Source organism: Brassica napus, chromosome C5 (genome assembly GCF_020379485.1).
Source record: "Brassica napus cultivar Da-Ae chromosome C5, Da-Ae, whole genome shotgun sequence".
In the NCBI taxonomy this organism is placed as follows: Eukaryota; Viridiplantae; Streptophyta; class Magnoliopsida; order Brassicales; family Brassicaceae; genus Brassica; species Brassica napus.
Window position 1 is genome coordinate 5,417,582 of NC_063448.1, and position 13,573 is coordinate 5,431,154.

Here is a 13,573-nt window from a genome sequence, read left to right on the forward strand (position 1 = left end):
AATTCTACCGGCGGTCGTTTATTGATTATAGAGAACCGGAGATCCTTATCGTATATGCCATACGGTGATGTTCGGTCTCTTTCTATTAGTTATGTTGTGTTAGCATGGATTATCCATGTGATCCGCAACAAACTCGTCATCGACTCGAGCTCCGTCGTTGCAGCCACCGTCGCTTCACCGTGCTTTTGGTCGCCATCAACTTCTCTCACCGGAACCACCACTGCCGTGTCATCTCTGCCGCTGCACGGGCTCGTCTTCTCCGTTCAAGCAGTCACAGCCCGAGAGCATTGAATCGAGCAGGCCACACCTTCACGCATCGCTCGATTGGTTCTCTCGAATGTTCAGTTCGTCGTTTGGACCAAGCCAGATGGAACGAGCATTTGTCTTCCACATCGAACATTCCAAACCACGAAACAGACATGGCTAAATTTTAATATATTGCACACTTGGCCCCTGAGATTAGTTTCTTTCTTATTTTTTCCCCAGAAATTTTATTTTTGAAAATTAGTTCTCGATTTCGCCCCAAAACTCTTGGTTTAGGGAAATATCTTTAATGTTCGCCCTACTACTTTTAAATTTACGGAAATATCTTTATGATTTCACCTTAAACTTTAAATGTTCACTTTTGACTCTATTATATGAAAATACAATATATACAAAACTCAGAAATTAATCGTGAAGCAATCCAGGATTAGTTTTAAAATTTTTATTATACTTTCTAGTATATAAGCTGGAATACGTATCAAACTAGCGTGAATCATATGTGGTATAGTGGTTTGTGTGTATAATTTTCTCTTGACTCGGGTTCGAGTGGAGGAAAGAACAATTTTGATGATTTTTTGACTTAGGAAATAATATACTCTGCGAGATTTAGATTAGATTTCGTGTAGAATTAGGAAAGTACATCTTTAACCGAATATGAAAGTTTCCATATTTTTCGGATTTGCCTAGAATATGTATATTACCTTATGCAGAATACAGTAGAGTAGGTGGGAAACATATTATTCCTTTAAGCGTCACATAAGGTAAAAGGAAGAACATGTTATGGCACATAATCTAGATAATGTATATTATTGAGTTGTAGCTATATATCGTTATCAAGCTGTAGGTATACTGAAGACACCTTTCTTGATTATAACGTTTCGAAATATAGCTTGGTTAGAATATATAAGAAATGCTAGTTTACGTTGTATACCCAAGATATATCTATGTATAAAACTTAGTATATGATTTCTAGACTAAGTAGATGACCAGAATAAGTATTCTAACTGTAGCTAGAAGATAAAATAAAATATGATTCCACTTTTAAAAAAAAAACTTTTAAACATATATATTGTCATACTTATGTTTCCAATAGTTTTCATATTTTTTTAACATTTTTAAAATTCAGTTTACTATTTTAACCATAAAAGAATGGTAAAAATTGTCCAAAATTGGCCTAAATATCAGAAGTCCTATTGTGACAAATAAAAGTTCAAAGTGTCTCATTTTTCCAATTTTCCCTTTATTTTTTTATGGGAGACTTGTAATTAATAAAATAAAAAATAAGTCTATCGTAGATGTCGATATTTTTTATAATATCATCTGCTAATCATGATTAATCTTTAGTAAAAGTTTATATAAGCTCTGAAAACAAACAATGTCCACACTGGTGGTATGGTGTGGTATGCAAGTAATCATACAATAACTAAAAGGAGAATATCTTCATCAGGGAGGCCCTCCACGTCGGACTAAAAAATCGACTAATAAGATCGCTGGTTTTCGCCATGTCACCGATGGGATTGGGTATTTTGGGCTTCGATTTTTTAATTTTTTTTGTTTAGTTTTCAGGCCCAGTTAGCCCATCCTCTGCAAACCGTAACAAGCTTTCTCTCCCACGATGCCTTCTCTGTTTCTTCTCTTCGTTCTTGGACGATTCATCTTCTCAACGGAAAGTCGATCAATCAACTCCACTCCATCTATGTGCAATGAATCCATCAATTATGGGTTCTTTTCGCATCTCTCCCTCTGATTTTCTTTATATCTCTATCTTTCTCAAGATAGTCTACACTATCACAATCGAAATTTGCGATGAATTCCAACCGCAATTCCACTGTTTCCGGCGGTTTTATCTCGAAGCAATCAAACGGAACTGTGGAGCCTCCTCCGCTGAGCCGATCAAACGTACCGGCCAATTCGGTGTCTCTTCCGCCGTACCGATCAAACATTATCATCCTCTTCGATGTCAAGCCTGTTTTTTTGTTATCTTCATCTCTCAATCGATTCAGTCTCCTCTGAGAAACATAAATAGCCCTTTTGGTTTCCATGGAGCAGTGAATCGTGAATCTACTGCTAACTCTACATCTCCCCCATCTTAATCGATTGTCTAGCTCTGCCTCATATGTCTCTTATGTCTAAATTTGTAGAAGAAAATGTGTAGATGAAGTAAAAAAGAAATTTCCAGGTTATCCAAGAGGTTTATACTCTCTTTTTCTTCATCTTTGTCTTCTAAATTATTTTATCACGGAAACAAATGGGAGTTTATCATTGGATACAGAGGATCTTCTGTTATTTCCTTGATATGTGTATTTTTTTTTATTATAAAAGTATTGTTTATGTGTCTGATTAAGGTTTTCTTTTTCTATTTGTTGTGGGAACATAGTTTCGTCTGACTCCAACAAGAGGTTCGTGTATGATGTTGGAGCTTATAATAGTGATGATGATAAAGCTGACCAAAACGTAAATTCTTCTTTTTTTTTCTTTTTGCTAAAAGATAGTGCAATGTTTCTTGACATGTCTTCTTTATGAACTATGTGGTGATGAATCATTTTTGGTTTACATGGAATGGGAGATTTCTTGAACGAGATGGCGGCCACGTTGAATCTCTGCATAGTGTAAGACTCTGCATTAGTTTTTCCCTTTGGTTGATTATTAGACATGACTGATTGTTTGATATTTGAGATGTTGATTTTGGCATAAGAATAATTCAGGGGACAGTTTTGAACAGGTACAAGATCTGTTTAATGAGATGTTTCAAGGAGACGCCGCAGCATTCCCAGCCTCATCATCAACGTCTTGGCTCGTGTCTCCATCTGTTTGTTATGTAATCTAAGGAAGCCGACGGCGGTCGTTCTCTTGAAGAGGGTGGCGACAGAAGTAAAGACGTTAGTGGGGGCAGTTCTCATAAGGAGGTTGGTGATACCCATTTCACAACTCGCAAGATAGAAGTCCCGAGTTTAAAGGTTGTTCAGTATAGTTTTCTCTTTTGAATCATGTGTGAATGAATCTTACAGGGTTATATATCCACTTATTTATTTTCTCCACATACTTCACAGGTTGGCACGGTTATTGGTAAAGGTGGGGAGATAGTAAGGAATCTTCAGCTCAGTTCTTGTCTCAAAATCTAAATTTGGAGGGATGCAGAGGCTGATCTAAATTCGGCACTAAGACCGGTGGAGATAATTGGGAATCTTGCTTCTATTGAGAAAGCAAAGAAGCTTATCAATGAAGTTATAGCTCAGGTTATAAATTATCTTTGTTTCTATTTAATTGACAACTTTTGTTTTTACTGTCCGACGTAACATTTTTTTTTCCTGCTACAATCTTAGTCTGAAGGACAAGGTATACCTGCCCTTTTTGTAAGAGGGGCCCTAGAATAAATATAGATCAAAGTTCCAAATGATGGTATTCATTGGTAATTGTTCTGCCTGGCCATTTTTAAGTGATACCTAATCCATCTTCGGCAGGTTGGTGTGATCATTAGCCGGGGAGACTATCAAGAACATGCAGACAAAGTCGAGAGCACGGATTCAGGTTGTCCTTTCTATTTATGATCTCAAGTAGTCTAGCATCTTGGTTTAGATTTATATTGTGTTTTTAAGTTAGTTTTTGCCTGGAACATGACTCCAACCTACTACTTGATAGTTGATCAGTTCATTGCTGGGATTTGTTTTTATGATTTGTTGAAACGGTCTACTTATTGTTTCCACGACATGGACGTAACTGTGTACTTATTTTGTGGTATGAGACTGCATCAACCTTTAGGAGCCTCTTGAAATCAGGGGATAAAATTCAATATGTCATGTTGGTGACCACAATTAATCCTAAACTGTTTGGAGATTGATCTAACTAATTGTGGTTATGCGGAAGAATTTGAGAATGATTCTTCTATGCTTTGTTCTCTTTCATTCCTATGCCAAGTTGGTTTGTTTTTTTTTTTGGTAACTGACGTTGTTGCTTGTCTTTGTGGTGGTTACAGATAGGCTATGCCGATGGTTGCTGGGGCTGCAGTAGTGATTTTAAAACTGTTTTTGTGTTATTAGTTAATTTCAAATTGTAATAATGTATCTTTTTGAAGTTACAAAAAAAAATGTTCTTTCTTTATTATACTAGCATTATATATATATATTATATATACACAAATAAATATAATATAACAATATAAGCTTGCTTTTCCCGATTCATATGAAATCTTTTTAAGTTATCCACCAAAGCAAATTAACTAAATCAATCAAATTGTTAGAATACAGCAAATTAATATATAATTTTATTTTAAATTAAATTATTAAAAAATGTATTTTCATTAAAAACAAAATAATAAATAAGTAAAACTGATTTGATGGTAATTTTTATGACATATATATCTATATATATATATTCTGTAAAAGAAATAGAAGCTTAATAAGGAAAAAAATCTTAAATACAAAAAACTTTAAAAATTAACAAAAAAACTAATAAAAATTAAACTATGATATCACGTGAAAGCTTCTTAGACAATATTAATAAAATATTTAAGCGATAATTAGACAAATTTGACTCTTTTTTTTGCCAGCCAAAAGTTTATTAATTAGAATCAGTTATTTCAAGATGTTTAAGAAATGATGGACAAAAAAATAGGATGGACATAAATGATATATGAACTATGAGTAGTACTTTATAAAGCTGAATTAGATAACACATCTGCACATCCATTTAGTAAGTAATTTCATTTTTCTTATATTATATAATAAATATATATTATTTACTGATTATAAAAATATAGTTATTCATCTATCACAAATATCTATGCAAATATGTGAATCAAGTACAACAATCAAACAACATAATGATATCCACAAAGAAAATTTTAAAAAGATATTTATGGTATGTAGTCTTATTTTATATTATTTAAATAATATAATACAATATTATACATAATTTTTTAGAATTGAGAAATACATATAATATCTTATCCGCGCGTAGCGTGGTTAAAAAATCTAGTATCTGCTAAAATTAATATGCATGTAAACGATGGTAGAATTTTTGTTTAAATGGTTAATAGAATAACTAGAAACTAGGTAATAATCCGCGCCTTTCGCGGGATATGAATATTAGTTTCGTTATTTTTAATAAAAAAGACATTAAATCTGTTTAATGTGGTTATTGGTTCGGTTTTAAGTTTTTTTTTTTTTTTTTAATCTTCTAAAATATAACTATTATTTTAAATTAATATTCATTTTAGTTTATTTGATTAAAATGTTTGATTTTTTGGTTCTTTTCGGTAAAAACCAAAAATTAATATTATTTGTTTATTTCATATTATGAATTTTAGATTGTCGTCACGTGGAACCAATAGTTTCATATTATAGTTTCTAAACATATAATAGTTTAAGAAAAAGAAAAGAAAATTATTAAGACAAATCATTTCAGTACAATTTGGTCGGTAGTGAAAGAAGCATTAAGAAAAAATATTTCAACTTTCAAAAAAATCTGATACTTCAGTTCTGGTGAATACTTAGTTACAAGGTGCTCACATCAAGGTGCACATGTATGCATATGTAAAAAGTATATAAAAATAGTTTTGTTAATTAATATTAAATGACATTTTTGTTCAAAATAATACATGAAAGATAAAATTAAAATTAATTTAAAATAAAAAAGGCTTTGACATTAGTCATTTTTTTCATTTAAAGAAAATAAAATTGTATCCGTAAATAGGGGTAGACACATATCGAATATTTGGATATTTGGAAGCATTTGTGTCGATTCGATCTTTAGCCACCTAGATATTCGGTGACTCGGATATCCGAAATGTTATATAATTCTTAAGAATATCCGATTTGATCCGTAAATAAAATAAAACATTATTTAACTTTTTAAATTCTAGCTCCTATTATAATAAATTTAATTCATAAAAATATTGTAAATTGGATATAAAGTATAATATATATATATAACGTATATATATAATTCTTTACATATATGTATATATATTCATATAACAGATCGAATTAGATATATGTTCCTAAAAATATTGGTATTTGTGATTTGCATCTTTTTTGGATATTGTATTTTAGTATTTGATTTGTTTCGTAGAGTTACAGATATCCAGATTTTTTTGTTCAAATCAAAACGGATAACGAATCGAATCAAAATTTATGAATTTTTTGCTCAACTTTTGTAACATCCCGAGTTGTGATATATGGAAAGACTTAAGAGAATTGATTTGGCTACCTATGTCACCAAAGTTGACTTACCTTTTCCGGAGCACATCCTGAAAGAACTCCAGAGTTAAGTGTGTTTGAGCTGGAGTAGTGGAAGGATGGGTGACCTATCGGGAAGTGATTCGCGATAGCGTGCGAGTGAGGCCAAAGCATGGAAAAAGGTCGGGTGGTGATTGCAGGGTCAGTAAACAATGATTTTGAGCCTTCAGAAATTAACGGACCGACCGTCGGATGGGATGGGGCCCACGGGCCGAGAGAGCGGGCGTGGGTGGCCCATTAGCCGTGGGCGGTCGGGGCGTTATAAGTGGTATCAGAGCTGGTTAGCCATCTCAGTTCTGACCTGTGAGGCGTCTTGAGACCTGTCGTGGAGCGCAACGAGGACGTTGCGTTCTTTGAGAGGGGGTGAATTGTAACATCCCGAGTTGTGATATATGGAAAGACTTAAGAGAATTGATTTGGCTACCTATGTCACCAAAGTTGACTTACCTTTTCCGGAGCACATCCTGAAAGAACTCCAGAGTTAAGCGTGCTTGAGCTGGAGTAGTGGAAGGATGGGTGACCTATCGGGAAGTGATTCGCGATAGCGTGCGAGTGAGGCCAAAGCATGGGAAAAGGTCGGGTGGTGATTGCAGAGTCAGTAAACAATGATTTCGAGCCTTCAGAAATTAACGGACCGACCGTCGGATGGGATGGGGCCCACGGGCCGAGAGAGCGGGCGTGGGTGGCCCATTAGCCGTGGGCGGTCGGGGCGTTATAAGTGATATCCAAGCTGGTTAGCCATCTCAGTTCTGACCTGAGAGGCGTCTTGAGACCTGTCGTGGAGCGCAACGAGGACGTTGCGTTCTTTGAGAGGGGGTGAATTGTAACATCCCGAGTTGTGATATATGGAAAGACTTAAGAGAATTGATTTGGCTACCTATGTCACCAAAGTTGACTTACCTTTTCCGGAGCACATCCTGAAAGAACTCCAGAGTTAAGCGTGCTTGAGCTGGAGTAGTGGAAGGATGGGTGACCTATCGGGAAGTGATTCGCGATAGCGTGCGAGTGAGGCCAAAGCATGGGAAAAGGTCGGGTGGTGATTGCAGAGTCAGTAAACAATGATTTCGAGCCTTCAGAAATTAACGGACCGACCGTCGGATGGGATGGAGCCCACGGGCCGAGAGAGCGGGCGTGGGTGGCCCATTAGCCATGAGCGGTCGGGGCGTTATAACTTTATCCGTAAACAATAAAAATAATATATAGTTTGGCTTTTGATTCGTTATCTATTTTTATTCGAACCGAAAAATCCAGAGTTTTATTGAAATCATGTATGTGAGTTTTATATTAAAAAAGCACAAAATACATAGTGTAAACACATTTATAAATATAGTGTGAACGCGTTAGCATACTTATTATCAAATCATTATGAGGTTGTCACGTGTCTATTATAGTGTGAATGTATTTATTAGGACACTTTTCTTTTAATATATAAGAGATTAGTTGGTATTACTTAGCAGACTAGTCAAATTATTTATGCTAAATAGCTTCCAGAAATTAACAAAAAGCTATAGATTAGTGGTTTGAACTAATGTCATTTCATCACCCCATGTCAAACCTGATAAAATGTACGTGTCATAATATTTTTTCAAAATTGTATTAGAATACTATAATATAAATAACATTGACGATTACAACTAAATATCAAAACACAAGAAAAATATCAGAACCGTCAACTTATAATCCACCATTCCACAACTCAGCCAATAGATTTAGGCAGTCCAAATGGTGACATCCAGCCAACGCAATTCCTCAAAATCCATATACTCCCAAAGTTATGTCACCATTTAGATTTGTATGTGAAAGACTTGGATAATAGCAAAATACAAAATCCATTTTTGCTTTGAAAATTATAATCTCAAGGGATTCTAGTAACCAAGGTAGTGGTTGGTCTTAGAATAATACACACAAAATGCAATATCAAATTATCTTATTGACTAAATGTGTCACCAGCATTTCAGTTAGGATGAAGTGGAACAAGCTCAAGGCTGACTTTCTTGCCGATAACAATAGCCCCTGCTTCTTCCAAGTCAATGTCCTTCACCGTCTTACCTTCAGGCAACGCCCAATCAAAGAAGTAGAGCAAGTTTAACAAACCCAGTTCCACAGTAGCGACCCCCATTGTCATCCCAGGACAGATTCTCCGGCCAGAACCAAACGGCAAAAGCTCGAAGTTCAGTCCCCTGTAATCTACAGACATGTCTAGAAACCTGTCAGGATTGAACTCATCCGGGTTCGTCCATAGTTTTGGGTCACGTGCGATCGAGTAAACGTTGACCATGATCTGTGTTTTCGCCGGGATGTCGTAGCCTTGGATCTTGATGTTAGACAACGTCTCTCTTGGCAGCAAAAGCGGAGCTGCTGGATGTAACCTGAATAACTCCTTCACCATGAGCTTGAAGTAGTGAAGCTTGTTGACATCTTCTTCTGTAACTTTCTCCTTCTTGTCTCCAAGCGTTGTCCGTATCTCTTCTTGCACCTTCTTCATCACTCTAGGGTTCCTGATCAGCTCGGTCATTCCCCATATCAAAGTCATCGCACTTGTGTTCACTCCCGCAAGAAAAATGTCCTGACATAACACAGATAAAACAACTTAACCAATGTATAAATAAAAAAAGACTTAAGGCTTCGTAACCGTTATAACTGCACCCCACCTCAGTAAATAGTAACAAATTTTTTTTACATATACATGTTTTTGCTACTATTAGAATCCGATGTTACCATTTAGACCTTAAGTCTACAAATAGAGTTTAGAAGATTACTGAGATGATTCCTTTGAGATGATCCGTTGTGAGCTTGAAAGAGTCACCATCTTTCTCTTGCTTCTTCATCATATCAATCATCACATCAACTACATCTGGACTGTCAAGCACTCTTCTCCCAGGCCTTAGATGATCATCGAGAATGTTTTGGAAGAAAGCGTCAAGCTCCGAGAAAACACTGTTCAGCTTCTTGTTCTGTCCCATGATCTTATCCAAAAGCCAACCGGTTCCTCCAGGGAAGAAATCGGAGAAAGCAGAGCTCGCAAGAACCATCTCAGACTTTTGAACAAGCTCTGCGATGCTATGCTCGTCGATGAACTCACACTTATGGAGATCTTGCCCGAAGGCAAGTCTACAGACGATACTCGCTACTAATGTGAACAGAGTCTTCTTCAGATTCACAGTGGAACGTGTTGAAGCAGATTCAGAGAGCTTTTTAACCAACAGATCGTTTTCTTCTTCTCTTATGTACCTGAACGACTGAATCTTCTTCGTGCTGAAGATCTCCACCACCGAGAGCTTTCGCAGGGCCTTCCATTCTTCACCGTACGGAGCAAAGCCTATGTCTTTGAAGTTGTAAGAGACCGTTCTGCTAGAAACCGTTTCTGGTCGGCTGCAACACTCGAGATCTAGCGTCTTGAGGACTTCCTCGGCTGCTTCTTTGGACGTGATCACGACCATACGCACGAACCCGAACCGGAGAAGCATCACTGGTCCGTACGTTTGGGAAAGATCTCGAAGACAGAGATGAAGCATTCCTTGGAGGTTGTGTAAGTTCCCGATGATGGGAAGCTTCTTTGGTCCTGGAGGAAGGTTCCATCTAGAAGGTTGGAGTTTTTTCAAGAAGATCAAGAAAATGGGTAAGAGGAAGATGAAACAGATGAAAGTTGACATTCTTTTCTCTGTATTTTCCAGTGAGAGGAATATAACTTTACAAATTCGAATTATATTAGACAATCAAGTTAGTGAGTTAATGTGAGTTGATGTGTCGTTTTCTCTGAATCAGACAACAATGTGTTTGCATCGATTGATTCAAAATCGCTTTTATGGGGTAGGAGTGGTGGATGGCTGGATGCATAATATACTACTATTTGTCTACAACAATCATCAAATCTTATCACCGATATGGATGTACGATTTGATTTTAATATCATTTCTTTTCATCACTTTTTTAATCATGATTTTAGCTCTTCCTTTATTTATTTATGGAGAATGTGTCAACCAATGCTCAGATTTAACTATTTACGTTGATTGCTTTAACTGGAAAGAAAACAAGATTACATATCTGCCCCACAAAGGCACTTAGCTAGTGAAAGATGCTGCACAAATCAATTACACAATCAGAATTTCAGTGGCGTAGAACTTGAACGAAGGTTAAGAGCAAGTTCATTATTTGTAAACGATTAAATATAGAAACCAAAACTCTTACGTGTTGCAGAGGTTATATGGATCCGTGTAAATCTTGAATATTGTCACCAGAAAATGCAAACCCAATCTTGATAACAAATGACCCAAGGCTAGGGGTCAATGATTTTTTTTAAAAATGATGTAATGTTTTTTTTTTTTTGGTAGGTAAATGATGTAATGTTTTTGTTATATTGTAGTAGTGGACAGAAAATAAATTGGTTTTCAACTCCAACTACTATATCAGCAAAAATGTAATTAATGACTCCAGCTTTGTCTTGTTATTGTTATAAAATTTTAACTACATGCAAAATAATGACAGATTATTTCATACTTTAAAACACAGGGTGAAGAGTTAAAAAGAGCTGCTTGAACAAAGTTAAGAGAAAATGTATTTGCAGAAGAAAAAAAAAAAAGGAGAATCTTATATAGTGAATACCGAAGCTTAAGCTAGAGAAACTCAGTATTTAACTAAAGCAAAACGCACATAAAAGAGAGTGAAATGATTTGGAAGTAAAACGGATCTCCTTCACTCAGCGGCTGCTTCCTCCATGACTTGTTCCGCAATGGCTGGTGGCACTGGGTAGTAGTGATAGTGTAGCTCCCCAACATCATCTCCTGACAGTTTCTTCCATCCATTAGGACCCACGTGGTACACTGCTCATATAACAAGAGACAAGTATTATTATTATTATATGAGCCAAAAATTAACAGTATCTTGAAAGTTTGGTAAACACATCTGGGGACTATAAATGCATTTGGGACTACTAACCGCTAGCAACTCCACCACTGGCTCCATCACGGAATGTCGCATGGTAGATTGATCTCCTTGCTAACTCGGAAGCTTCTTCAACTGACATATCGAATTTGTACCTAATCATACAAGCAATATTAGGTTATGGTGTTTTAGCTCTTAGGATTGGGACAAAAAGAGATGAACATGTTTTGTGGGCAATGATTTACCCGCTGTCTAGTACACCGTAAGCGTATGGTGAACCAGAACCGACTGAAAACCTGTCTCCCTTGAGCCTTCCTCCTTCGTTGTCGACATAGTATAGTCCAGGACCCTATTTCCACTGAGAAGTTAGAATCTTAATGTGTTCATTTGGGTGAGAGAAAAAGAAGAGTACTGAAGATATTAAGTTAGTTTCACTGACAGTTTCGTCCCATCCAGCAATCATCGTGCCGACAGAAAGACCCATTCCACGGTATGAATAGAGCATGTTAGCGAGAAGTTTTGAAGCTCCTGAAACGGAGATTCTCCTCTTGTTTGCCAGCTCATGTAGACGGCACTTGGATAGACCAAAAAAAAAAAGAACTCAAGAGATTAGCAAACAAATGAAAATTTAGTATTAAGATGAAGAAAATCAACATAGACAACGATATTAGCATCACTCAAACGAAAAAGATCACTTTGCATCCACGAATTCTTGTCCCTCCGATTTAACATTGGCAAACTTTTACAGCTCATCCATTTAAGTTATTTTGTTATTCAGTAACTGAAGTCCATTGCTAGATAAATGTTTGATTTACAGAACATAATAATCAAAGCCTTTGACAAGGCAGATGAATCTTGCTTTTGAACAACGCAACATGATTCACGATAGCCACAGAAATGAAGCTAAGTCACAGATCTAAGCATCAGTTCAGACAGCAGAAAAAAAAAAGAAAAATCAGAGTTACATACCTTAATTCCAAGATTTCTGTGCCAGAATTGGCAGTCAGCAGCTCCTCCAGCCATTGTACCAAGCATATACGGATTGATTTCAATAATCTTCTTCACAGATTGTGATGCTGCATTGAGGAAAAACGATATCAAAACCTCAGCAGACATCAGACAAACGCTTCCTTTCCTCTACTGGTTCATAATCATTGACGAGCACAAAACTAAACCAACAGTCAACTAATCTCCATCCTATTATGTTTCTGCCACAGTCAAACTATATGGAAAGGATGCCTATTTCTTTAGGAATTCTCCGGAGATTTCACAGCAAAACTATAAATTACAAAAAGAACAAAAGGTAGTGAACCTCAGAAAGAGAACACATACAGATATATCCACCCATGCTAGCACGAGAATCAGCAGCGACCATGACACCTTCTTTGAAGATAAAAGCGAGTGTGGTTGTTCCTCTCGCTGGCTTCACCATCTGCACTGCTTCTTTCTGGAAGCCATCAAACTGAAAAACAAAGAGATCACCCACATTGCTACAATCCAAAGAAAATTTCATCAAAGAAAGAAAGAAAGAAAACTCACATCTGTGGTGCGGGGGAGATCAAAGGAGGGCACAGTAGAGAACCCATCAAGCATATCGTTGCTCGAGCCAAAACCAATCGTAGGCATTGAGGTCTCGAACCCACTTGTATCAAGCTTCATCTTTTAAACCCTGCGAAATCATTGAAAAGCCCCTCAATTGAAGCAACAATATAACAACTAGCTGCCAAATTCAAAGAGCTTTTCTCTCAAAAACTCATTATCAGATCTATCACGATATACATTTGGGCTTGTAAAACCCCTAAACCTTCATCGTTATTAACGATACTAGAGCTCGATTAAGGATCGGAGACGTACCTTGCCGTAGAAAAGAGAGAGAGAGAAGAAGTAGCTCTAAAAGTGAGCAACGATGACGAGAATAATAAGGAATTAGATCGTTTCTTGAGCTCCGGGCAAACCTCAGGGAAAAGCATATATGGGGCCATACTGGGCCCTCAGTTTATGGCCAGTTAAATTAATTATTGGGTTGATCACTTTTTCTGAATTTCTAATTTAGCTAGTGTGGTTGATTAATTAAAAACAAATAAATTCATGAGTTGATTGATTTACTCCACCTAACCTATTATTTAGGCATGGGCCTTCGGGTCTTCGGGTCGAGTTCGGGCCGGTTCCTTTCGGGTCAGGGTCTTTTCGGG

At 36.6% G+C, this 13,573-nt stretch overlaps 2 protein-coding genes across 2 annotated transcripts; both read right to left on the reverse strand.

Moving 5' to 3' along the window:
* Window positions 1-8,310: 8,310 nt before the first annotated feature.
* LOC106397292 (cytochrome P450 71B7) lies at window positions 8,311-10,207 on the reverse strand. Its single transcript, XM_013837875.3, has 2 exons — window positions 9,260-10,207; window positions 8,311-9,066 (listed from the first exon to the last, which is right to left on the reverse strand). Exons 1-2 carry the CDS (start codon window positions 10,151-10,153, stop codon window positions 8,455-8,457), a joined length of 1,506 nt encoding a protein of 501 aa, XP_013693329.1. The 5' UTR covers window positions 10,154-10,207; the 3' UTR covers window positions 8,311-8,454.
* A 769-nt stretch (window positions 10,208-10,976) lies between these two features.
* Window positions 10,977-13,391, reverse strand: LOC106397050 (proteasome subunit beta type-5-B). Its single transcript, XM_013837592.3, has 8 exons — window positions 13,236-13,391; window positions 12,921-13,050; window positions 12,714-12,843; window positions 12,351-12,457; window positions 11,821-11,955; window positions 11,627-11,730; window positions 11,436-11,536; window positions 10,977-11,320 (listed from the first exon to the last, which is right to left on the reverse strand). Exons 2-8 carry the CDS (start codon window positions 13,038-13,040, stop codon window positions 11,193-11,195), a joined length of 825 nt encoding a protein of 274 aa, XP_013693046.1. The 5' UTR covers window positions 13,041-13,050; window positions 13,236-13,391; the 3' UTR covers window positions 10,977-11,192.
* Window positions 13,392-13,573: the final 182 nt, after the last annotated feature.

Excerpts from the sequence above, each read along its gene's own strand:
- LOC106397292 (XM_013837875.3), bottom strand. The coding sequence starts at position 10,153 with ATGTCAACTTTCATCTGTTTCATCTTCCTCTTACCCATTTTCTTGATC. Across the intron at positions 9,067-9,259 it reads ATCTCAAAGGAATCATCTCA|GACATTTTTCTTGCGGGAGT; the intron begins GTAATCTTCTAA and ends GTGTTATGTCAG.
- LOC106397050 (XM_013837592.3), bottom strand. The coding sequence starts at position 13,040 with ATGAAGCTTGATACAAGTGGGTTCGAGACCTCAATGCCTACGATTGGT. Across the intron at positions 12,844-12,920 it reads ATCTCCCCCGCACCACAGAT|TTTGATGGCTTCCAGAAAGA; the intron begins GTGAGTTTTCTT and ends TTTGTTTTTCAG. Across the intron at positions 12,458-12,713 it reads TAGCATGGGTGGATATATCT|CATCACAATCTGTGAAGAAG; the intron begins GTATGTGTTCTC and ends TCCTCAATGCAG.